General features: G+C 42.7%; 1 protein-coding gene across 6 annotated transcripts in view; it reads right to left on the reverse strand.

Annotated features, from left to right (window-relative positions):
• The window catches only part of trappc9 (trafficking protein particle complex subunit 9), a 504918-nt gene that overhangs the window by 370492 nt on the left and 109127 nt on the right, over positions 1 to 25299 (reverse strand). For all 6 annotated transcript variants that reach the window (XM_055634173.1, XM_055634169.1, XM_055634171.1 and 3 more), the window contains 2 exons: positions 25028 to 25180; positions 9924 to 10054 (listed from right to left, as the gene is read on the reverse strand). In XM_055634173.1, the coding sequence (XP_055490148.1) occupies positions 9924 to 10054; positions 25028 to 25180 (284 nt within the window). The remainder of the gene's footprint in view (positions 1 to 9923; positions 10055 to 25027; positions 25181 to 25299) is intronic.

Genomic DNA, 25299 nt, shown 5'->3' on the forward strand with positions numbered 1-25299 from the left:
GGAGGACGTTGACAGATCCTCCTTCGAGGCCATCCGAATCCCCAACAGGACCCATGGCAACTTGTCCATCCACCCAGGGCCTGTGAGACGAGCCTTCAGGGCGGCCATCAGACAGCGGTGGAACCGTTTCATCAACCCATTTGATTGGGGATGGTACGCTGTCGAGTGGTGGAGCTGCGTCCCCAACAGGCGGGCCATGGCAGACCACAGTTCAGATGTAAATTGGGCGCCCCGGTGTGAAGTGGAACCCCAAAGCGAGCAATCCAGGCTACTACGAGGGCATGAACACACGACTGCGTTGAAGTGTTCGTGAGCGGGATGGCCTCCGGCCACCGCGTAAAACGGTCAACCACCGTAAGCAGGTGTGAAACACCCTGGGATGGAGGCAACGGCCCCACGATGTCCACGTGCATGTGATCAAACCGCCGGCGTGGCACTGCATATTCTTGAACAGGCGCCCAGACGTGTCTATTCACCTTTGATGTCTGGTACGAATTGCGAGCGACCTGCTTCCGAAGTCCGTCCCACATAAACCTTGCGGCCACCATAGCGACCGTGGCCCGGATGTAGGCGTGGTCCTGGGTTGCTGGGCCAGCCTGGTCATTGAATCAATCCGATCCAGCGATTCCGGGGATTCCAGCGGCTCCAGGTATTCCAGCGCGCCCACCTGCTGCTGGTCAGAGATCCACAGCTCATCAGCACGGGCCGCTAGCTGGATGGGATCTTCAAAGCTCTCCCCCACGAGCTGCTGTCGGAGGTCTCGTGGCAACTGAATATTCGGCCCTGCCCTGCACCTGTATTTTAAATGGCTCAGCACTACACACACAAATTTCTCCTTAAGCCTGCCATTCATATCGAAATTAGACCATGCACAGTTTAGGCATGTAGTGATTCTGATAAACAATTTGATGCTATATTGGTCTTCGCAGATTCACAATTGGCATATTTGTCATTTCTATTAACCAGAATAATGGAGACACTCAGGAATATCATTCAAGAAGTTAATCAACCATAAAGATCACGCTGATAATTGAGCATTCCCCACTGAAGTGGCTTCGTCTATCAAATAAATATGATAAGAGCAGTTCTCTGATCCATAAAAGATCCATAATGATCCATAAAACAAATTTATCTGGGAGTTGAAAACCTTTTCTGAGGACAGTTCAAGCAAGCATACTGGTACGTTTCATGGGTACATTTGCTCCAAATCTGACTTCTCATGGCAGACGACATTAAGGTGGTGGTATGAGATGAGAAATGAATGCTGTCTCTCTGCCATTTTGTAAAAAAATGACATGCACCATTTAAGGCAATAAAGTTGACATATTTCGCGATATTACTAAATTTTCACGAATGTACAAGGCAAAAGCAAGGATTAAGTGAGGAGCTAAGGCTACATTTAAAGTAATATTCCGATAATATTACTTTTACGACAATGAAAAAGAACCCAGGCAACAGTATTAGCCTAAACTAAACAGATTATAACACATTCGCAGATTAAATTTGCCTGTTGTAAGGAAAATTAAAACATTGTCTACTGCTTTAAACTCCTCTTCATCACAACTTTAAAACAACTCACAATGGAGTGGCTTGCTTGAGCACCATCAAAACCATTAAGGGTCTATCCCACTTACGCAAATTTTTTTCGATGACTTGCGGGCATCCGTCATAGTCACAGCAGGTTGCCGAAAATTTTCAACCTGTTGCTGTTATAAGAATTCTCAAAATGAACACATTGGCAAGAATAAAATGAAAATGGTGCCTTTTAAGATGGAAGGAAATGGTTATGCTCATCTATAAAAATATGTCCAAACATTCAGTGCTCATCGGCTCATTCCCAGATGAAAGTAACCTGGTTTCACCCCAATGACTTCTACTTTAACATTTTAACTGCTCCTCCTCTCAGCTGCTCACTTTCAAAGTCAAAACTATTGACACTTATTTATTTGGTAATTTTGACCTCTAACCCTCGACTATTCCACCATTGAGAATAATCTCCCACTATCCATGATTTCCAAATCCCTCATTATTTTAATATTCTTCGATCAAATCTCATCTCAGTCTTCTATTTTCCAGAGAAGTCTTAACTACTCCAGTCAGGACCAAATCCCCTCCTCAGTGCCTGCATGACCTTTCTATTCTGTGGGCACCAAACATGGCCACAATATCCCAGTTGATGCCAAATCAATGTTTCATAAAGGCTTTGATTCACTTCCCTGCTTTGATACGCTTCTGCCCCTAATAAGCGAGTTTGGTATTCCGAAAAACGCAAGGAATCATGGGATTTGTCAAAGGTCATTCGACTTAAAGAAAGAGCGAACAAAGCGCTGCGTATAAATTCTAATCTTTATTCATCATTTATGTTTAAAAATATAATTCATCTGAGGAACAGGGTGCCAGGTAGCGGGAGAGCGGGGGTAACAGCGAGAGAGGGGGCAGATGCTTGTGCGAGACAGTGAGCGAGATATTCTCGGCAGCTGCACTACTATGCGCACACTGACCCGCACCAGGATCAAACTCCTGTCCCCTGCGCCGCCAAACCTCCACTGAACCGTCCCCATCTGGTCCCATGTCCCCCCTTTCCCCCCCAGCCCGAGCGTCCCATCTCCGCCCAGGGGGCAGCCGGGGATGTCCGGGGGACCCTGGACTGGAGCAGCGGCGCACAGGCCCACAACACTACAGAGAAGAAACACCAACCCCAGCTCAACTAGGCCTGCCCCGCCGGGCCAACCGACAGCCCTGGACTGACGGGACTCTGGCCCGGAGCAGCGGCGGCCCAAGACCCACAGACAGCGCGGAGAAGAAGCGCCAACTCCAGCCCATCCCCGCTCCAACTCCCGAGGAACCCACTCCCCAAAGGGCTGGAGACTGCCAGCCTTACCGGCCGCTGTCCAACCCCCCCCCCCCCCCCGGCGCCGGCAAAAGCCGAGCACCAGCCATCAACGGGGATACACCCAAAATGATGCAGCAACTCAGCTGGACAGCCAGCATCCCTGGAGAAAGGAATGGGTGATGTTTCGAGTCGTGAACCTTCTCCAGAGATGTTTGCCTGACCCGCCGAGCCACTGTAGCGACCAGTGTGCACCCCCTCCGATGACCTACACTCGGCCTCCACCAGCAACGATGGGGCCAACCGACAGCCACTAGACAAGGCGAGAGGCACAGCTGATGGTTCCCGGCCCGCTGGAGCAGAGCCAAGCCGGAGCCAGCGTCTCCCCTTCGCGCTGGCTGCAAGTCCGGAACCGCCACCGCTCCGGGCCGGTGCCCCTCCAGTCCAGGGCTGCCGGCCAACCCGGCGAGACAAGCAGAGCTGAGCTATAGCCATGTAGCCAGCGCCTCCCGCCCGCGCTGGTTGCAAACTCGGGGCCGACGGCACCCCGCAAGCCCAGGGCCACCCCGGACAGGGACAGGACACCCGGCAGGGGACGGGGACGGCCCAGCAACAACTCGACAGAGCCCGCAGTGCTGGAGACTTGGACCTGACCCCGACCACGGACAAAACGCAGGCCTGCACACAACGCAGCAGCACAACTGCCTTGAATGCTTATTGCGAGTGACCTAAGACCTGGGTATGTGCAGTCGGAATACCAAACTCGCTTATTATAAAGCAATATGTAAATCAAATAAACTTGCATTGTCCACTAAGGATGACAAATGAAAAACATAACTTGAGCACCCCATCTGTCACAATTGTTGGGGCAGGATTCAGAGTGATAAGGAAAATTTAAGGATTTGGCTTTTAAGCCCCCAAGTTAAATTCATGCCAAATTGGAGCCATTGGGGAAAAGGAAGATCGTAATGCATGTAATTATTTAGTTACATAAACCTGTGATTTTACATACGAATGAACCCATTTTAATCGTGGATTAAGAACTACCTGATATTTAAACACAATTTTCTTTATTCCTGGGGAGTATAGTTTGAAAGATTTAGTCAAGCACTTGAATTTCAAACTTTATTCAATTTCTCATGAATTATTTTGGCAATTTTAATGGCGTTTAAATCTTTCATAATAGATGAGAAGTTGCCGTTCCCTCTCCTTCCCCCTAACTGTCAACCCTCATTAACAAAGGCATCAACTATTTTCTCCGTATAATTGGACTTGCCCGATTCAAATGCTAAAGGTCTCCATACATGCTGCCACATGCAATCCACATGGTCGCAACATAGTCAAGGTAACCAGTTGATTAATGGAGAAACTCTAGCCTTGAAAAGCGAGCAAAGTTAACGAATAGCTAGCCATAAGAGTCATCACTGAAGAAATGGTTAATTATCTCTGATTGTTATTAAAAAAGAAAATTACAATTATAAACTAATAACACAAATAAATTTAACATATTAAAATGAAGACATTAAAGAGAAATAATTGAAGTAACTTAAGGGCCTGTCCCACTTGGACGTCATTTGCGCAAATGGCGCGCCGACGGCGTACGGACGGCGCATGGTTACGGACGTTGACGCATGGTGACACATAATAAATTAGCATAGGCAATCTTCGTGTGTCACAGTGCGTAACCATGAGTCACCACGGGCTACACATACGCCGTCAGTACATCAGCATGCGCACGGGATACGTCACGCAGGTGGCGCGAGAGGATTTCGAGTATTCCAAAATCATGGGGCGCCGCTTGTCACTGCATACGCCATCACGCATCACCACACGCTATGCGCGCGTAACGACGCGCCAACCAATTTTTAGGATGTCGCGTAAATGACGTGCAAATGACGCCCAAGTTGGACAGGCCCTTTAGTTACACTTTTGTCTCCCTACCCATGAAGCCACAATCCTCATTGAAGTCTACGTGGTTTCACATACCATGTCAAGTTGGAACAGCGACATTATACAAGAGTAGTTGTCTTATTCACATGAAATGCATTTCAAGCTTTTATTCAACATCACACATTAAATACAACTAATACATTGTCACTTATTTTCTTTGCAACAAAATGTAAATTTATCTCTGATTGTTTCATGAAACGTTTCTCATGAGGTTCTTTCACAATCTGACAAATGGAAGATGCCACGCACAACTCCCACAAAATCTCTCATTCACCGAAAGAGGGATTTGAATTCCCCAAACCATAACATAAAGATTCTACTTAGTGCAACTCAACATCATTTTTTATGGTTTCAAGATACAAGGCAAATGCCAATTATCTCAAATTATTCCAAAGTACAGCATTTATCCTTGAATGTTCAAAATTACAAGTAACTCTGGAGTTACATTTTCAAAGTTTTAGCAGGGGGCCATCAGCATCTTATTGGATTTTAGAAAAAAAATACAAAAATTGATTTATGGCATTTATGAAGGTGTTTTAAGTGGTATTAATTTTTTCCTATAGTTATGATAGAACTGTCCGTTATATAACATGCTGAGCTGTGAGAAATTAAAAGATATGAAAAGCAACAGCAAATCCCTCAGTAACTAAGCTTAGACACTGCAAGTCTCCACAATTTTATAACCTCTGTCATTAGAAATTCAGTTATCTATAAATTTACACTTTCAGGGAAATTGCTTCTTCTGTAATAAAGGCTGTGTAAGATTTTTATGCATGTTATCTTTTTCCATGAATAAAGAATTTGATCACAACCTCTTCAAAATCTCTCTTTAAAAACCTTTTACCCACCTGCCCAAATAAATCATTTTAGCTTGTTTCCAATTCTTTAAATTAAGCTTGATGGACAACTTGGTGGACAATTAATGGACAACATTTCTTTACATTCAAGATGCTCTATAAATGGAAGTTATTGTTAATTTCAAATCCGTCCTTGTTTCTGCTCGGTAATAGAAAACAATATATGGCTTGGCTTTTTCACGTGACTGACTTATTTTGCTTTTGTTAGATAGAGCCATTTCTATGTACCCTCTATGCTCTGAACTTTTGAATCAGACTGTCAGTCTTTGTTTTAGTAAGCTAATTCTCAACATACATTCAATCAGATTTGTAGCTCTACCCATAAACAAAAGGGAGGAAAATAAAGAAACAGTAAGGGACTGGGATATTTTCACATCATGAGGCCATGATCCTATCAATTACCAAGACGAGAGAACAAACTGTTCATATTTATCAGCCTCTTTGGGAAAACAACTTCAACACCAAACATTTTAGCATCTTAACCATTTTCATTGTGCCGTTGATTTTCAAAACACTTATTTACTGTGTATACATTTTAAAACCATAATGTTTAAATCTAACTTTGTATCTATCTAATTTTGACAAACACATGCCCCCATATGAAGCAAGTCACAAATACTAATCAGATCTTTTTTCCCTTCATAGATTGCAAATCAACATTTACTAGCGTTGTTACAAATTCCTGCCATCAGTGGCGCTCTTGATCTGCTCACTGCCTGTGCGTGCGACTTGAGGGGCTGTGGGGGGGGGGGGGGGTTTAGTAAAATGCAGATTTTTATTGGTTGTCAGGGTGGGATTTCCTCGTATGACAAGGTTATGAGGAAATTTCGTTCTGTCATCCCGTTCGCGATTTTTTTTTTTAATCGTTGCTTGACTATTGAATCGCTGGATGAAAGTCGGGCCCAACTTCAACGCCTTCAAAATCACAGATCACAAGTTCAGGACAAAACAAAAGGCTGTGATCGAGGAGCAGGTTATTTAACATCTTATCTAGTTTTTGGTGTAATTTCATTTTAATCTGATGATGCGAAATATGCTATTTAGGCCCCGATATCGGCCGTATGTTGCCTGCCGACTGCGAGTGTGAGCAAAATCATGGCAGCCACAATCCGATCTCTGTATCATAATCCACAAACATCCACTCTCAAGATAATCAAATTCATTATTTTTTGCACAATCATGTCATAAGAATATCTAAATTATCTATATTCTGTGTTATTGTCTATCATGATCAACAGTACATAGCTTTTAGTCAGATATTTAGTATGAAAACATCGATCATGGATAGACATTTACACAAAATATAGATAATTTAGATGTTCTTATGACATGATTGTGCAAAAAAATAATGATTTTGATTATCTTGAGAGTGGATGTTTGTGGATTTTGTACACATGTCTGTGTAAAACAGCCTGACTATGCTGCAGTGTTATAAACCAACAGAGTAAAATTTATGGAAATTAAACATTCAATTCCTTCGATTTGGCATAGAAATTCATGACAAAGTGAGAATGGGATCAGTTTGTTATTTGGATACTTTGGCTATTTAAACATTTATTTTAGCCTTTTCTTAAGAATGGGATAGATGTTTAGATCTAGTAATTGGATTTAGATGAATTTAATTGATTTGATGACTGATGAATATGAATTTCTGTTGGGTATTGACTATTTGTTTTAATGTTTAATTTGAACAAAATCATTCCTACTTTTTTTTCTAAAATTGCAAATAAAAACTTGTTTCTACTTAATGCTGTTCAGTGGTTTTTTCTTTACATTTTTCAGATGCCTCCGAAGGAGAAATGCAAAATTGTCAATCCAATACCCTGGCATAGCTAGAGCTCACCTTGAAGTGAATTTCTCTGTCATGCCCGAGTCTAAGAGGGATCTTAAAAATGGACACAACTTGTACTTGTATACCTCGTTTGGAAAAAGTCGGTCAGAATGGGAAAGTAGTGGGCAGAAAAGCATGTCATGCGTGGTTTGAAGAGCAAAACTTGTAGTTTACAATGCCAACATTGAAAAGTTGAGGAAAAACAAGGTGTACAGAGTTGCTTATTGGTTGCAGTCTGGGGATTATGATGATGCTCCTGATTATGATATGCCAATGTGCCAGCTAGCAGCTGATCTTCTCCATGAAGACTTGGTCTTTTGCTAGAAATTGTAATTTCTTTACCTGTCTGTTACGGACTTACAGCTAATACAATAATATTCAAGTTCTGATCTTGAGAATATCAAATTTTTGAATTTTCAATGCAGTCTGGGTGTTTATTACTATTTCCGTCACAACGGTTAATTTTGTAATTAGCTACTTAATTAGGTAATTATCTAATAATATACTTTAATTTCAGGTCATCCAAGTAAGATGTACCATATTTGTTTCAAAATGCTTCAATCTATAATAACTGAACATTTCATTTAGTTCTCTTAATTTTTAAGAAAGTTATGGGCTTTTATGTCAATGGACTGTCCTCGATCACAGCCTTTGTGTTAAGTTAATAGAAAAGCAATAGGAAACAAGATGCTAATTTCCGAGTATGAAAATGACCATAGGGGTGTGGAAAGATATGAAACAGGTATATCTCTTTTCCCTTTTCTTTCTGTTTTGGTTTCTTATTTATATTCTTTTTGTTATTTCTCTATTTTTTTTCTCTTTCTTTATATCTTTATGGGGTTTTTTCTCTGTATTCTTTCACGACTATCAATATCACTATACTTAACTTTCCCTCTTTTTCTTGCTTCTGTTACTTCTCTATTATTAAATTTAAAACAAGAAGTTGTTCACGACATGTTATACACGGTTTATAATACTGTACATTGCTTCTAATAAAAATATTAATTAAAAAAAAAAATAATTAAAAAGATTTTTAAAAATGACCATACCTTTTTTTATACTGAAGGTATGAAAGTGAATTAGGTATCAAATTAATGTTTTTTATATGCTTTATCAGATGGGATAAATTACAGGCTTGATTTTTTAAATATCAACATTTTGTAACATTCCTACATTTACGCCAAAGAATGGCTGCATTGTGCAACTTAAGCATTCACATGGTCTTCACAATTTGTACCATCTTGAATTGATTGAATACTTTTCCATTGCTGTAATATTTTCTCCCATTTGTCATTTTTCCTCTCCTATGTCTTCCTATCCAATTTCTGGACCAACTCCCATTGGAAAAAAAACATATCCACCAACCTGACCATAAAGAGACTAAACCCTATCAAAGAAAATTGAACAGTAAAAAAAAAGTAGATTCTATTATTTTAAATTAGTTTTTTGACAAAATACTCTACATTGTTAATAGCAATTAATCTGCACTCAACATATGGTCAGGATCCATGTAATTAATAAATTCCAATTCCAAGAGGCCTACAAAGCATTGAAGCCATTACTATTTAGGTATTAAAAGATTAAACTCCAGCCATTTTTTCAGCAATAAACTAGTTCATGCTATTATGTGTAAGAAAGAACTGCACATGCTGGTTTAAATCAAAGGTAGACGCAAGAGGCTGGAGTAACTCAGCGGGTACGCAGCATCTCTGGAGAGAAGGAATGGGTGACGTTTCGGGTCTCAACCCGAAACGTCACCCATTCCTTCTCTCCAGAGATTGCTCCCTGTCCCGCTGAGATACTCCAGCATTTTTTGTGTCTATCTTCATGCTATTATTGCTCAGTTAACAAAGCCACAGAAATATTGTATGCAATTCTGGTCTCCACACTACAAAACTGGTGAGATTACATTGGAGCTTCTTCAAAATGTTTCAGTTATGAGGAGAGACTGTGCAGGCCGTTTGGCTTTCTTGGAGCAGAGGAGGATGAGGGGGACATTATAGAGGTATCCAAAATTGTGAGACGTAGAGAGGATAGATCCTAAGATATTTTTCACCAAGGCAGAAATGCCCCAAATCTAAAGGTATAGGTTTAAGATAAAGGAGGTTTAGAGGAGATCTGAGAAAAAAAAATCATTTAAGGGTGGTTGCAAATTGAAATACAGTAGCTAAAAAAGTGGTGGATGTAGATAATCTCGCAATATTTTTTAGAAGCATCAGCATGAGCACGAATAGGCAAGGCCTTGTTACTAAAGCAAATGCAGGTAATAGGAAACAGTTTAAACCTTTGATGTCAGCATAGTCACGGTGGGCCGAAGAGTCCGATTCTGATATCACACTGATTCCATGAAATCCCAATCCACAATTCCTCAAGTCATCATAGTAATAAAACACAAGCTGTTGTGTACCTTATCTATTCAAACTACTGCACTTAAAATTTGAGAAATAGGACATACCTTCACATGATTGTATTCACTTTTACTGTTGGTGTCCACTGAATTGAAGTTAGCAGATTTACTCTCTGAGCCTAGTTTACCATTCTGTCGAAAAGGACTTGACAAAGGTAGCCCTGCAAGACTTATTCCATCTGAAAAGGAAAAAAACCAACAATTTTAAACGAAACAGATTTATATAAATGAATTTTTTGAAAACTTTAACAAATCATTAATTTATGAAAACTTCTAATAATTTATTGAAATGTAAATAATATTATTTAATTTTATCCATTCAAAAAGCAGGAAGATTGCAACCACTTCAAATGTATTAAAAAAAATCAAAATATTTGAATATCAAGCTAATAGCCTCTGGAGAACAAAATCATACATGTAGTTGAGATTTAATGCAGGAAAGGACAATATAGATATCCTTCTCAAAAGATGAAGGTTTGGCGTGCCATAGGATCTACACAGAGAATCGCATTTCACAAGCTCATCATGAATCAAAATACATTTCACCCAAAGTAGTACTTTTCAAACGTCGGCACAATTGTAACGCAGCAATTACTTTGAAATATTGGCACTGTTATAATGAAGAAAATGCGGCAGTTGCTTTGAAACACAAGCACTACTGTAATGTAGGAAATGTAGCAGATGCATTGTGCATAGTAAGGTCCCAGCATAACAATGAAATAATGATAAGGCAAGATATTGCAGTGATAACAGCAGAGATTTATCACCGGGGAGAAATCTCCTGCTCTTCTTTGTTGTAGCCAAGGAGACTTTTACGCTCACCTGAGATGAAGCAAGGACCTTAATTTAATGACTCATCTGAAAGATACTATTCTTGGAAATGCTGACTCGATTTGTATTCAAGGCTCTAGAAGCATAGAAAATTGGTGCAGGAGGAGGTCATTCGGCCCTTCGAGTCAGCACCGCCATTCATTGTGATCAGGCTGATCGTCTCCTATCAATAACCTGTGCCTGCCTTCTCCCCGTATTCCTTGACTCCACTAGCCCTTAGAGCTCTACCTAACTCTCTCTTAAATCCATCCAGTGACTTGGCCTCCACTGCCCTCTTGGTTCTTGGTCCTCCAAAATATTCCAAATGGAATTTAAACTGGAGATGGTGGAGAGAGGACTTAAGCCAGAAAGGGTTATTGGGAAGAAAGAGCTACTTTAAATTTAGTGGCAGCAGCATGTCCGTTTTTTTCTACTTTTTTTGTTTTTTTAGTATGTTTCAATGTATGCTTTTAATGTCTCTCTGTGTGTCTTGTGTGGGGGGGTGTGGGGGGGGGGGGGGGGGGGGGGTGAGGGGGAAGGTCGCCTCCCCCGTGGCCTAACAGCAAGGATCGGCGCGGCCTTTCCCGGAGACGTGCCCGGGGCTCCAGCGGCGGGCGCAGCGTTGACTCTCGGCGTGGAGCGGGCGAGTACTCGCTGGGGCTCGCCGGAGGTGAACGCTCCGTTTTGCTGGCCCGCAGCAGCTGGCAGCCTGAAGCCGCGGTCTGCAGAGCTCCAGCTGGCACGCCGTCTGCAGCGGGATCTCACGTTGGGGACGCGGGGGGGGAGAAGAAGACGCTCCGAATGCCGGCCCGCGGCCAACTTCTACCGCGGGCGCCGTGGCGACTTACCATCAGGAGTGGGGTCCCTCGCCAGGGATCCCTGGAGAGGAGCTCCAGATCGCCGGCCCTGCAGTCCATGGTGCTTCTGGCTGCGGCGCAAAATTTAAATCTACGAGGCCTGCGGCCTACACCAGTCTGAAGCCGCGGTCTCCGGTGGGGAGGAGCCGATTCTGGACTTACCTTGACTTTTACCTTGTCCTTTTACCATCTGGACGCCCGCAGCAACGGTGCGGAAGGTTGAAGTCCCGACCACGGGGGAAAATGGAGGAGGACTGGCCAATTTTTGTGCCTTCCACCACAGTGATGATTGCTGTGGTGGATGTTTGTGTTAAATTTTTATCATGTATTGTGTGTCCTTTCTCATTGTACCGCTGCTGGCAAATTCATTTCACTTGCACTTTATGTGCAATGTGACGAATAAAAACTGATTGAACTGATTGATTGATTGATCTGGTTGGGTAACTATAGTAGGGTGGAGATTATTCCATGCTTTAATTGTGTGGTGGAAGAACAAATTGCTGTACACAGCTGTCTTTGTAGCTGGGATCACAAATTGGATTGAATGCCCTCGTCTGCTCCTAATTGGTTTGGGTTTGGTGTAGGTCTTGTAATCTATGTCAAGCTGACCATTTAACATTTTGGAAAAACAGGTCAAACGGTGAGCTTCACGTCTTGGAGAGGGTTCCACCACAGAGAATTCAGAAGTTTGGTGACACTCGCTTCTCTCTCATAGGTGTTAGTAACAAATCGAGCTGCCTGTCTTTGGACACGTTCGATGGAAGAAATGTTTTTATTTGTGTATGGGTCCCATGCTGCAACTGCGTAGTCCAAATGAGGTCTTGGCAAACTGTAGCCTGGCCATCCTACTTTGCAGCTAACCAATGGTTTACATCTTGCAGTGTAGCCTCTGTGGCAGGGAATTCCATAAATTCACAACTCTCTGGGTGAAAACGGTTTTTATCACCTCAGTCTTAAATGACCTCCCCTTTATTCTAAGACTGTGGCCCCTGGTTCTGGACTCGCCCAACATTGGGAACATTTTTCCTGCATCTAGCTTGTCCAGTCCTTTTATAATTTTATATGTTTCTATAAGATTCCCCCTCATCCTTCTAAACTCCAGTGAATACAAGCCTAGTCTTCTCAATCTTTCGTCATATGATAGTCCCGCCATCCCAGGGATCAATCTGGTGAACCTACGCTGCACTGCCTCAATCATAAGGATGTCCTTCCTCAAATTAGGAGACCAAAACTGTACACAATACTCCAGATGTGGTCTCACCAGAGCCCTATACAACTGCAGAAGAATCTCTTTACTCCTATACTGAAATCCTCTTGTTATGAAGGCCAACATAAGGATGTGACAAGTAAAATGGATGAAGGGGAGGCAGGAACGAGTGAGTACTCCAATGTCGGTACACCTCGCAAATAAGTACTCCTGTTTGAGTACGGATGGGGGTGACAGCCTACCCGGGGGTAGTGACAGCGGACGGGCCTCCAGCATAGAGACCGGCCCTGTTGCTCCAAAAGCTAGGGAAAAAAAGAGGGCAATAGTAATTGGGGACTCTATTGTTAGGGGGTCGGATAGGCGATTCTGTGGATGCAGTCGGGAGACCAGGATGGTGGTCTGCCTCCCTGGTGCCAAGGTCTCGGACGTGTCTCAACGCATCCAAGATATCCTTAAATCAGAGGGAGAGGAGCCTGAGGTCGTGGTACATATAGGTACCAATGACATAGGAAAAAAAAGGGAAGAGGTCCTGAAGGGAGGATTTAGGGAGTTGGGAGGAGAGTTAAGAAAAAGGACCAAAAAGGTAACAATCTCAGGATTACTGCCTGTGCCACGCGACAGTGAGAGTAGGAATGGAGCGAGGTGGAGGATAAATGCGTGGCTGAAAGACTGGTGCAGAGGGCAGGGATTCAAGTTCCTGGATCATTGGGACTTCATTTGGGGAAGGTGGGACCTGTACAGAAAGGATGGGTTGCACTTGAACCCGAGGGGGACCAATATCCTAGCGGGGAAATTTGCAAAGGCAGCTGGGGAGACTTTAAACTAGAATGGTTGGGGCGAGGGACTCAAATAGCGAAAGGTAGTAGACAGAATGGGAGGCAGGATGTAGAAATGGGAAGCACTCGGACGCAAGAGGAGAAAGGAAAAAAAGGAAATAAACAGAGAATAAGGGACGGGGGTTTTCTTAAATGTGCATATTTTAATGCTAGGAGCATTGTAAGAAAGCTGGATGAGCTTAGAGTCTGGATAGACACCTGGAAGTATGATGTTGTGGCGATCAGTGAAACGTGGTTGCAGGAGGGCTGTGATTGGAAACTAAATATTCCAGGATTTCGTTGCTTCAGGTGTGATAGAATTGGAGGGGCAAGAGGTGGAGGTGTTGCATTGCTAGTCAGGGAAGATATTACAGCAGTGCTTTGGCAGGATAGATTGGAGGGCTCATCTAGGGAGGCTATTTGGGTGGAATTGAGAAGTGGGAAAGGTGTAGCAACACTTATAGGGGTGTATTATAGACCGCCAAACGGGGAACGAGAACTGGAAGAGCAAATATGTAAGGAGATAGCAGAGATTAGTAGTAAGCACAAGGTAGTGATTGTGGGAGATTTCAACTTTCCACACATAGACTGGGAAACACATTCTGTAAATGGGCTGGATGGGTTGGAGTTTGTAAAATGTGTGCAGGATAGTTTTTTGCAGCAATACATAGAGGTACCTACTAGAGGAGGGGCAGTGCTGGACCTCGTGTTAGGAAATGAGACGGGACAGGTGGCGGAGGTATGCGTTGGGGAGCATTTCGGGTCCAGTGATCACAATACCATTAGTTTCAATATAACGATGGAGAGGGTCAGAACTGGACCTAGGGTTGAGATTTTTGATTGGAGAAAGGCTAACTTTGATGCGATGCGAGATGATTTAAAAGGAGTGAACTGGGACATTTTGTTTTATGGGAAAGATGTAGAAGAGAAATGGAGGACATTTAAAGGGGAAATTTTAAGAGTACAGAATCTTTATGTTCCTGTTCGGTTGAAAGGAAACAGTAAAAATTGGAAAGAGCCATGGTTTTCAAGGGAAATTGGACATCTTGTTCGGAAAAAGAGGGAGATCTACAATAATTATAGGCAGCATGAAGTAAATGAGGTGCTTGAGGAGTATAAGGAATGTAAAAAGAATCTTAAGAAAGAAATTAGAAAAGCTAAAAGAAGATATGAGGTTGCTTTGGCAAGTAAGGTGAAAGTCAATCCAAAGGGTTTCTACAGCTATATTAATAGCAAAAAGATAAGGAGGGATAAAATTGGTCCATTGGAGAGACAGAGTGGACAGCTATCTGCAGAGCCAAAAGAGATGGGGGAGATATTGAACAATTTTTTTTCTTCGGTATTCACCAAGGAGAAGGATATTGAATTATGTGAGGTAAGGGAAACTAGTAGAGTAGCTATGGATACTATGAGGTTCAAAGTAAAAGAAGTACTGACACTTTTGAAAAATATAAAAGTGGATAAGTCTCCAGGTCCTGACAGGATATTCCCTAGGACATTGAGGGAAGTTAGTGTAGAAATAGCCGGGGCTATGACAGAAATATTTCAAATGTCATTAGAAACTGGAATAGTCGCCGAGGATTGGCGTACTGCGCATGTTGTTCCATTGTTTAAAAAGGGTTCTAAGAGTAAACCTAGCAATTATAGACCTGTTAGTTTGACTTCAGTGGTGGGCAAATTAATGGAAAAGATACTTAGAGACAATATATATAAGCATCTAGATAAACAGGGTCTGATTAGGAACAGTCAACATGGATTTGTGCCTGGAAGGTCATGTTTGACTAATCTTCTTGAATTTTTTGAAGAGGTTACTAGGGAAATTGACGAGGGTAAAGCAGTGGATGTTGTCTATATGGACTTTAGTAAGGCCTTTGACAAGGTTCCTCATGGAAGGTTGGTTAAGAAGGTTCAACTGTTGGGTATAAATGCAGGAATAGCAAGATGGATTCAACAGTGGCTGAATGGGAGAAGCCAGAGGGTAATGGTGGATGGCTGTTTATCGGGTTGGAGGCAGGTGACTAGTGGGGTGCCTCAGGGATCTGTGTTGGGTCCTTTGTTGTTTGTCATGTACATCAATGATGTGGATGAAGGTGTGGTAAATTGGATTAGTAAGTATGCAGATGATACCAAGATAGGGGGTGTTGTGGATAATGAAGAGGATTTCCAAAGTCTACAGAGTGATTTAGGCCATTTGGAAAAATGGGCTGAAAGATGGCAGATGGAGTTTAATGCTGATAAATGTGAGGTGCTACACCTTGGCAGGACAAATCAAAATAGGACGTACATGGTAAATGGTAGGGAATTGAAGAATACAGTTGAACAGAGGGATCTGGGTATAACCGTGCATAGTTCCTTGAAGGTGGAATCTCATATAGATAGGGTGGTAGAGAAAGCTTTTGGTATGCTAGCCTTTATAAATCAGAGCATTGAGTATAGAAGCTGGGATGTAATGTTAAAATTGTACAAGGCATTGGTGAGGCCAAATCTGGAGTATGGTGTACAATTTTGGTCGCCAAATTATAGGAAGGATGTCAACAAAATAGAGAGAGTACAGAGGAGATTTACTAGAATGTTGCCTGGGTTTCAACAACTAAGTTACAGAGATAGGTTGAATAAGTTAGGTCTTTATTCTCTGGAGCGCAGAAGGTTAAGGGGGGACCTGATAGAGGTCTTTAAAATGATGAGAGGGATAGACAGAGTTGATGTGGGCAAGCTTTTCCCTTTGAGAATAGGGAAGATTCAAACAAGAGGACATGACTTCAGAATTAAGGGACAGAAGTTTAGGGGTAATATGAGGGGGAACTTCTTTAAGCAGAGAGTGGTGGCGGTGTGGAATGAGCTCCCAGTGGAAGTGGTGGAGGCAGGTTCATTGGTATCATTTAAAAATAAATTGGATAGGCATATGGATGAGAAGGGAATGGAGGGTTATGGTACGAGTGCAGGCAGGTGGGACTAAGGGGAAAAAAATTTGTTCGGCACGGACTTGTAGGGCCGAGATGGCCTGTTTCCGTGCTGTAATTGTTATATGGTTATATGGTTAACATTCCATTAGTTTTCTTCAGTGACCGGTGTACAAGCACACCCAGGTCTCGCTGCACCTCCCCCTTACCTAACCTAACCCCACTGAGATAATAACCTTGTTTTTGCCGCCAAAGTGGATAACCTCGCATTTATCTATATTATACTGCATCTGCCACGCATCTGCCCACTCACTCAACCTGTCCAGGTCACCCTGCAACCTCCTAACATCCTCTTCACAGTTCACACTGCCACCCAGCTTTGTGTCATCCGCAAACTTGCCAGTGTTGCTCCTAATTCCCTCTTCCAAATCATTAATATATATGGTAAACAGTTGCGGCCCCAACATCGAGCCTTGCGGCACTCCACTCGCCAGTGCCTGCCATTCTGACCCGTTCACTCCTACTCTTTGCTTCCGATCTGCCAACCAATTTTCTATCCATGTCAACACCCTACCCCCAATACTATGCGCTCTAATTTTAGTCACCAGTCTCCCGTGCAGGACCTTATCAAAGGCTTTCTGAAAGTCTAGATACACTACATCCACTGGCACCCCTTCATCCATTTTACTTGTCACATCCTCAAAAAATTCCAGAAGATTAGTCAAGCATGATTTCCCTTTCATAAATCCATGTTGACTTGGACTAATCCTATTACTGCTATCCAAATGCCCCATTATTACCTCTTTAATAATTGACTCCAGCATCTTTCCCACCACCGAAGTCAGGCTAACTTGTCTGTAATTCCCCGTTTTCTCTCTCGCTCCTTTCTTGAAAGGTGGGATAACATTAGCTATCCTCCAATCCACAGGAACTGATCCCGAATCTATTGAACATTGGAAAATGATCACCAATGCGTCCACTATTTCTTGAGCCACCACCCTGAGGACCCTGTCCTCCAGTACTTATGTGAGATAGTTTGTGTCTTCCTTAGTGAAGACAGATCCGAAGTACCTGTTCAACTCTTCTGCCATTTCCTTGTTCCCCATAATAATTTCACCCGTGTCTGCCTTCAAGGGACAAACATTTGACTTTGCTACTCTTTTTCCCTTAACGTATCTAAATAAGCTTTTACTGTCCTTCTTTTATATTCCTGGCCAGCTTCCCTTCGTACTTCGTCTTTTCAGCCCGTATTGCCCGTTTTGTTTTCTTCTGTTGTCCTATGAAAGTTTCCCAATCCTCTGGCTTCCGGCTACTCTTTGCTGTGTTATACATCTTTTCTTTTAGTTTTATTCTATCCTTAACTTCTCTTGTCAACCACGGTTGCCTCCTACTCCCCATAGAATCTTTCTTCCTTTTTGGAATGAAATGATCCTGTGTCTTCCGGATTATGCCCAGAAATTCCTGCCATTGCTGTTCCACCGTAATTCCTGCTAGGATCCCTTTCCAGTCTACCTTGGCCAGCTCCCCTCTCATGCCTTCATAGTCCCCTTTGTTCAACTGCATCACTGACATTTCCGATTTAACCTTCTCCTTCTCAAATTGCAGATTAAAACTAATCATATTATGATCACTACCTCCAAGTGGTTCCTTTACCTCAAGTTCTCTTGTCATATCTGGTTCATTGGACAACACTAAATCAAGAATTGCCTTTTCTCTGGTCGGCTCCATTACAGGCTGCTCCAAGAATCCATCTCGGAGGCATTCTACAAACTCTCTTTCTTGGGGTCCTGAACCAACCTGATTTTCCCAGACTACCTGCATATTGAAATCCCCCATCACCACAGTGGCATTACCTTTGTTACATGCCAGTTTTAACTCCTGCTGCAACTTACACCCTACATCCGGGCTACTATTGGGGGTCTGTAGATAACACCAATTAGTGTCTTCTTGCCTTTACAATTCCTCAACTCAATCCACAGTGAATCTACCTCGCCAGTCCCTATGTCTTCCCTCGCAAGGGACTGAATTCCATCCCACACCAGCAGAGCTACCCCTCCTCTGCCCACCTGCCTGTCCTTTCTATAGGATGTATAACCCTGAATATTAAGTTCCCAGGCCCGATCTTCCTGCAGCCACGTCTCAGTAATCCCCACAATGTCATATCTACCAACCTATAACTGAGCCTCAAGCTCGTCTACTTTACTTCTTATACTTCGCGCATTCATATACAATACTTTTAATTCCTTACGCATATCATCTTTCACATCGATCCCTATTACACTTGGCCATACTCTCCTATCCCTTTGTGAGCTTCCTTTCCCATTAATTCTGAGGTCATTAACCATCCCTTTACTCTCTTTCCCTTTAACTCTGTCCTCGACCATTTGACACCCCACCCCCTTATTCGGTTTAAAACCACCCGTGTAGCAGTAGCACACCTGCCTGCCAGAATGTTGCTCCCCCACCTGTTAAGATGCAATCTGTCCCTTTTGTATAGTTCCCCCTTACTCCAAAACAGATCCCAGTGATCTAAGAATCTAAATCCTTGCCCTTTGCACCAGTTCCTCAGCCACACATTCAGGTCCCGTATCTACCTGTTCCTGCTCTCGCCAGCACGAGGACCTGGAAGCAAACCGGAGATAACAACCCTGGAGGTCCTGCTTTTCAGCATTTTTCCGAGCTCTCTAAAGTCACGCTGCAGAATATACATCCCCTTCTTTCCGACATCGTTTGTGCCGACATGCACTACCACTTCCGGCTGTTCAACTTCCCCCCCTAAGGATTTTCTGCACTTTGTCCGTGACATCCTGGATCCTGGCACCAGGGAGGCAGCACACCATCCTCGAATCCCGTCTGTTGCCACAGAAACCCCTGTCCGTACCTCTCACAATGGAGTCTCCAACTACAATGGTGTTGCCTGACGTCGGCCTCTTTGGTTTTGGCTCAACAGCCATTTTTGCTTCGCAAGCCAGTCCGCCGCTCAGTGTGATAACGTCTTCTGTCCCGACAGCTTCTAAGTGGGTGAACCTGTTCACAAGAGGTACAACACCCAGGGGCCTTTGCATTCCATGTTTCCCTCCCTTTCTCACCATCACCCACCTTCTCTCTTCCAGTAACTTAGGTTTACCAATCTTACTGTAGGACTTGTCGAGGAATGACTCAGTTTCTCGGCGGAACCTGAGGTCATCCACTTGTTTCTCCAGTTTCCCAACACGGTCCTTCAGGAGCTGTACCTGGATGCACTTCTCACATTTGTAGCAGCCAGAGGCACCAGCAGTGTCCTTGACCTCCCATATACTGCAAGCATCACACTGAATCAGCTTGCCTGACATTTCCTTGTTTCGTCTCTCCCTCTCCAGCGTTTTGTGTAGACGCCTCTCCTCAGCCGAAGACTCTCGAGCCAAAGACTCGCACTTTACTCACAAGGCCTCTCCCTAAGAGCCGTCCTGCTTATATTGACTGATAAATTGCCTAATTTACCAATTTACAAACCAAATTCCTCAATTTTAAACTGTTTTTCACTTCTAACTCTCCCCCCACTCAGGCTAGAGCCAATCAATGCTTTCTCTTGCTTCTCTTTGTTGCTGTTCTTCAAAATCCATGGGAGCACTGAGTGGAACTTAAACATGTTCAGAGGCATGAGTGCACACACTGAACCACTGAACTCAATAACAGGTTTGTAACAAACTGACATGTCTGCTGAAATTTTGAGACCATTTTAATGTAACTAATGAAATTGAAAATGATATGATTGAGTGTAATGTCATTTTATACACCACGTATTATTGCTCTCCGATTTGAAAGAGTAAAAATTGGACAGGGCATAAAAAGTATAATTCCAAGCAATAGTGTCATTTTCAATGTTCTACTTTGCTATATTATATGTTCTATAAACTCTTTGATAATTTTACATAAATTTATTAGTTCTCCCATTCTATGTTGGTAATGCACAAAATATTGGAGAATTTTCATTTCAACAATATGTTGTGACTTAGCAAGACGAGTAGTATTGCCTTACTCACATTTTGTTTCAAAACAAGTTTCCATCGCCTTACCCAAATGTTGGTGGGGAAGAATGTACATGTTTTAATGCAAAGGTACAAATTACATTGCATGTATTGCAGTTCCATGGTTCATGACACTACAGATATCACATTAAGATAAGTCATATTGTTTTGATTGTAAATTAAGTGGAAGCCAACTAATGCCCCTGCCCCACTTAGGAAACCTGAACGGAAACCTCTGGAGACCTTGCGCCCCACCCAAGGTTTCCATGAGTCGCCAGGGGTTTTGGTCACTTGCTTGGAAAGCCTCGACCGAAGCGTGAGCTGCATCAGCTGACCAAAGATCCAACAGGATCTTTGCTACCGACCACACACACACACAAACACGTTGCGAAGGTGGAGAGACAGCAGAGGAGCGCTGTCTGTGCGATGAAGAGGAAGGTAAACGGCTGCTACAGAGCACGGTGAGTCCTTTAGAGCGTGGGAGGGAGAGAATGGGAAAGAATGTGAAAGAAGGGGAGAGAAGGACAGAGAAGGGAAGGGGAGGGAAGGGGAGAGAAGGGGGAGGAGGAGAAGGAGTGGAGACAGTTTTACGAAATTTAATAAAGTTAGCGGGCATTTTACCTTCCGGCGGATCTTCTAGGTCCTGAAAACCAAAGATCCTACAGGATCTTTGCTGAAAACTCTAATGAGCCAATCAAAATGGCCAGTCAGCGAAGGAGATTGCCTTCGACTGCCTGTAAGTAAATAGCGACCCCACTCCACTGGCTTCGACCAAACGGCAACCTATATTTAGTCGAGGCCGGTTTTGCTTTTGGTGAAATAATCGCAGGAACATAGAAGAAGCCTCGACTAGGCGGAAACAACTTTCGGCTATTAGGGAAAGTGACCAAAACCTCCACGGAAACCTTGGGTGGGGCGCAAGGACTCCAGAGGTTTCTGTTCAGGTTTCCTAAGTGGGACAGGGGCATTGCACTATGTTTGAAAATAATCCATTTAACAGTCCGATAACATAACTAAATAATTTATACAATCATTGTACGTTGTTGCAGAGTGATTAGACAAACTGGTGGAGCTACAACAGAACTGCATTCATATTAAAATTAAAAAATAATTAAGGTAGTTAAATAATCTAACAAAAACAAAAGCTCTGCAGTCCTGTACAACAGGTCGTGATTGATGGAGGGGAAAAAATCAAGTAACAGGATGATGTGGCTCTATGGACATATGCATCATGAATTATGCTTGAGCCCACCCTTACGTTGAAAGCATTTGTAACCATTACTGCCAGAAGTGCACAGTGGATAATCTATCTTTAGCTGCAAAGAGATCCATATCATTGAAGACATTCAATTTGTTTTATATACCATGTGGTGTAAAAAACTGGTCCAAATACACTGGATGCACAGACACAGGAGACTGCAGATGTTGGAATCTGGAACAAAAAGCAAATTGCTGAAGGAACTGCTGGAGGCAGAGGGATGTCAAGGGATGAAGACTGCACAGAATTCAATTCCTTTTGAAAATCCTCACACAATGCAGCAGTCAATGTCAATATTCAGCAAAAGCAGCACAAAATTCAGCAGATTATGATATACCTGACAATAGTCTGCCTGGACATAATGGGGTCTATTTCCATGCAGCATGGCAATGACAAGTGATACAATAATCACCTTCAATTAAAAAAAATCGGAGACATGTTCCCATCCCTTGATCCTAGAGCGGTTCACCATAGATTAGAATTGATCAACCATAAAAATACTTTTGATTAGAATTACATGCAAAAGCCAGGACATTCTGCAGCAAATGTCTCATTATCAACCCCACCACAAATATCCTCCATCAAGATGCATTCAACAACAGCATCTATTTACATAGACATATGCAGCTCCATTATCTGGCATGGCTGGTGCTCCATTCACCAGTAGTGCATCATGACTGTGGGATGTTCTAACCACAAAATGCATTGGGGGAAAAAAATTGCCAAAGATAATCAAATAACCCACAAATTCAGGAATTCTAACATCAAGGAAAACAGGAACATGGGAATACTCTTAGTTGAAAGATCGTTTGCACGTACAACATGCATTGTTATGCAGCAACATAACAAATGTTACTTTCCCACATATGATATACCAGCTCAATAAAATGTTCTGTATAAAAATCAGTAATATCCTTGGCACAGGATCAAAATTTTAGCAAAAGCACTCATTGAATTTCACTGATTTCAGGACAAGTAAGATATCTGCAGTTTGATAGCAATTCTCTTTGAAATTACTTTGTACATTTTATGAAAATTGCACCATTTTTAACTACTGCCTTAGATTTTGTAGCAGAATTGCTGCATTGCCCTGTTGTCAACCTCTACCTCTATTCGACTATAATACGTTACGGAAATGAAATGCCCTGACCACATAGAGCACCTTGCCCTCGGGTATCTTGTCTGCTATCCTCAACCTCTGGTCCTCCAGATCATTTCAAGTAAATCATTTCAATCTCAACAGCAAAGATAGGTAGCTTGTCACTAACTAATTTCTAGGGCTATCAGTGTCATTTTCAGTGTTCCTTGAGTGGTATCAAGCCCCACCTCTCTACCCATATGTTTGGAGCAAGGCCAATGGATAGACCTGGTTACTGAGGTTTTCACTATTATGTATAGCAATGGAGGAGAAAGGGAACAGCAGGAATAAGAGGCTGAATACAACAACCTACCACTGATAAAATGTTATCTATATTACTAAAAGTCTGTTCTTGACCACTTCCTGTAGTTCTGTATATTGATTTTAGAAAACGCTGCCACTTACGGCTGTGATTTTTGGTCATCTAACTCAGTCCCCCTCCGCTATGCAGGCCAAGAGGATTTTTCCCATCGATGAAAAATAAAAGAGTTATTAGTGTTTAAAAAATGTTGAGATTCTCTCTCCTGTCAATCACGCCATGAAGGCCATACCCCTTCTGGTGGGAGAGGGGCGGAGGGACTATAAAGCCCAGAAGTGTGGGCGTGGCTCAGTCTCTGCAAGATGGAGGAGGGAGAGGTCACGACTTGCTGTCTTTAGTGCCCTTGCACCCTTCTTGAAATGGCATGAAACTGCACTTGAATTTGGTGGCCTTGCACCCTGCTTGAAATGGAATTTCAAGGAATAGCCATGAGTCAACTGCCAGCCCACCAGCCGTGAGTGAGCTGCCAGCACAACAGGCTTGATTGACTGAGCTGCCAGCCCAAGACCCCAGCTATTTACAATATACATTAATGATTTGGACGAGGGAATTGAATGCAACATCTCCAAGTTTGCGGATGACACTAAGCTGGGGGACAGTGTTAGCTGTGAGGAGGATGCTAGGAGGCTGCAAGGTTACTTGGATAGGCTGGGTGAGTGGGAAAATGTATGGCAGATGCAGTATAATGTGGATAAATGTGAGGTTATCCACTTTGGTGGCAAAAACAGGAAAGCAGACTGTTATCTAAATGGTGTCCGATTAGGAAAAGGGGAGATGCAACGAGACCTAGGTGTCATGGTACACCAGTCATTGAAAGTAGGCATGCAGGTGCAGCAGGCAGTGAAGAAAGCGAATGATATGTTAGCATTGATAGCAAAATGATTTAAGTATAGGAGCAGGGAGGTTCTACTGCAGTTGTACAGGGTCTTGATGAGACCACACCTGGAGTATTGCGTACAGTTTTCTTCTCCAAATCTGAGGAAAGACATTCTTGCCATAGAGGGAGTACAGAGAAGGTTCACCAGACTGATTCTTGGGATGTCAGGAATTTCATATGAAGAAAGACTAGATAGACTCGGCTTGTACTCACCAGAATTTAGAAGATTGAGGGAAGATCTTATAGAAACTTACAAAATTCTTAAGGGGTTGGACAGGCTAGATGCAGGAAGATTGTTCCCAATGTTGGGGAAGTCCAGAACAAGGGGTCACAGTTTAAGGATAAGGGGGAAATCTTTTAGGACCGAGATGAGAAAAAACATTTTTCACACAGAGAGTGGTGAATCTCTGGAACTCTCTGCCACAGAAGGTAGTTGAGGCCAGTTCATTTGCTATATTTAAGAGGGAGTTAGATGTGGCCCTTGTGGCTAAAGGGATCAGGGGGTATGGAGAGAAGGCAGGTACAGGATACTGAGTTGGATGATCAGCCATGATCATATTGAATGGCGGTGCAGGCTCGAATGGCCTACTCCTGCACCTATTTTCTATGTATCTATGTATCAGTCCACAGGTGTGTCCACAGCAGCAGCAGAGACCTTGCTAAATCTCTGACTTAGCGCGCGTGTGTTTAACAGTTGTATTTGCCAATAAAGATTGTTTTATTCACAATGCATGAATTACTACACTATAACTATTCTAAAATTTCCGTCTTAGCCGCCACAATTGTGTGCACCTGCAATAATTTATAATTTCACTGGAACATGCAAGTATAGCACAAATGACATTGCAGCTGTAGAATTGATTTGAAAATATGAATGTATTTATATTCTCTCAACGCCCTTAAGAACTGAATCACAATTAACTAATTTGGAATTTATCAAGTATTTCTATAACACTAGACTTACCATCATTTAGATCCTGAAGTAAACTCTCTTGACATGAGAAGTCCAGTTTCACTTGTATGTTCAATGTGAAATAAGCAACCTTCCCAGATTCAAGAGGTAACTGTGATAGCAATTCTTCCAAGGTCCAGGTCAGAAAATCACCATTCAATTTCTCTGTGGAAGACCAAAACTTTGATCAACAAATCACCAAAACATTAAAAAAAATTAACAAACTGCATATCTAACTATTGCAATGTGGAGATTTAAAAAAACATATAAGTGAAGGAACTCAG

Source organism: Leucoraja erinacea, chromosome 4 (assembly GCF_028641065.1).
Source record: "Leucoraja erinacea ecotype New England chromosome 4, Leri_hhj_1, whole genome shotgun sequence".
NCBI classification, from domain to species: Eukaryota; Metazoa; Chordata; class Chondrichthyes; order Rajiformes; family Rajidae; genus Leucoraja; species Leucoraja erinaceus.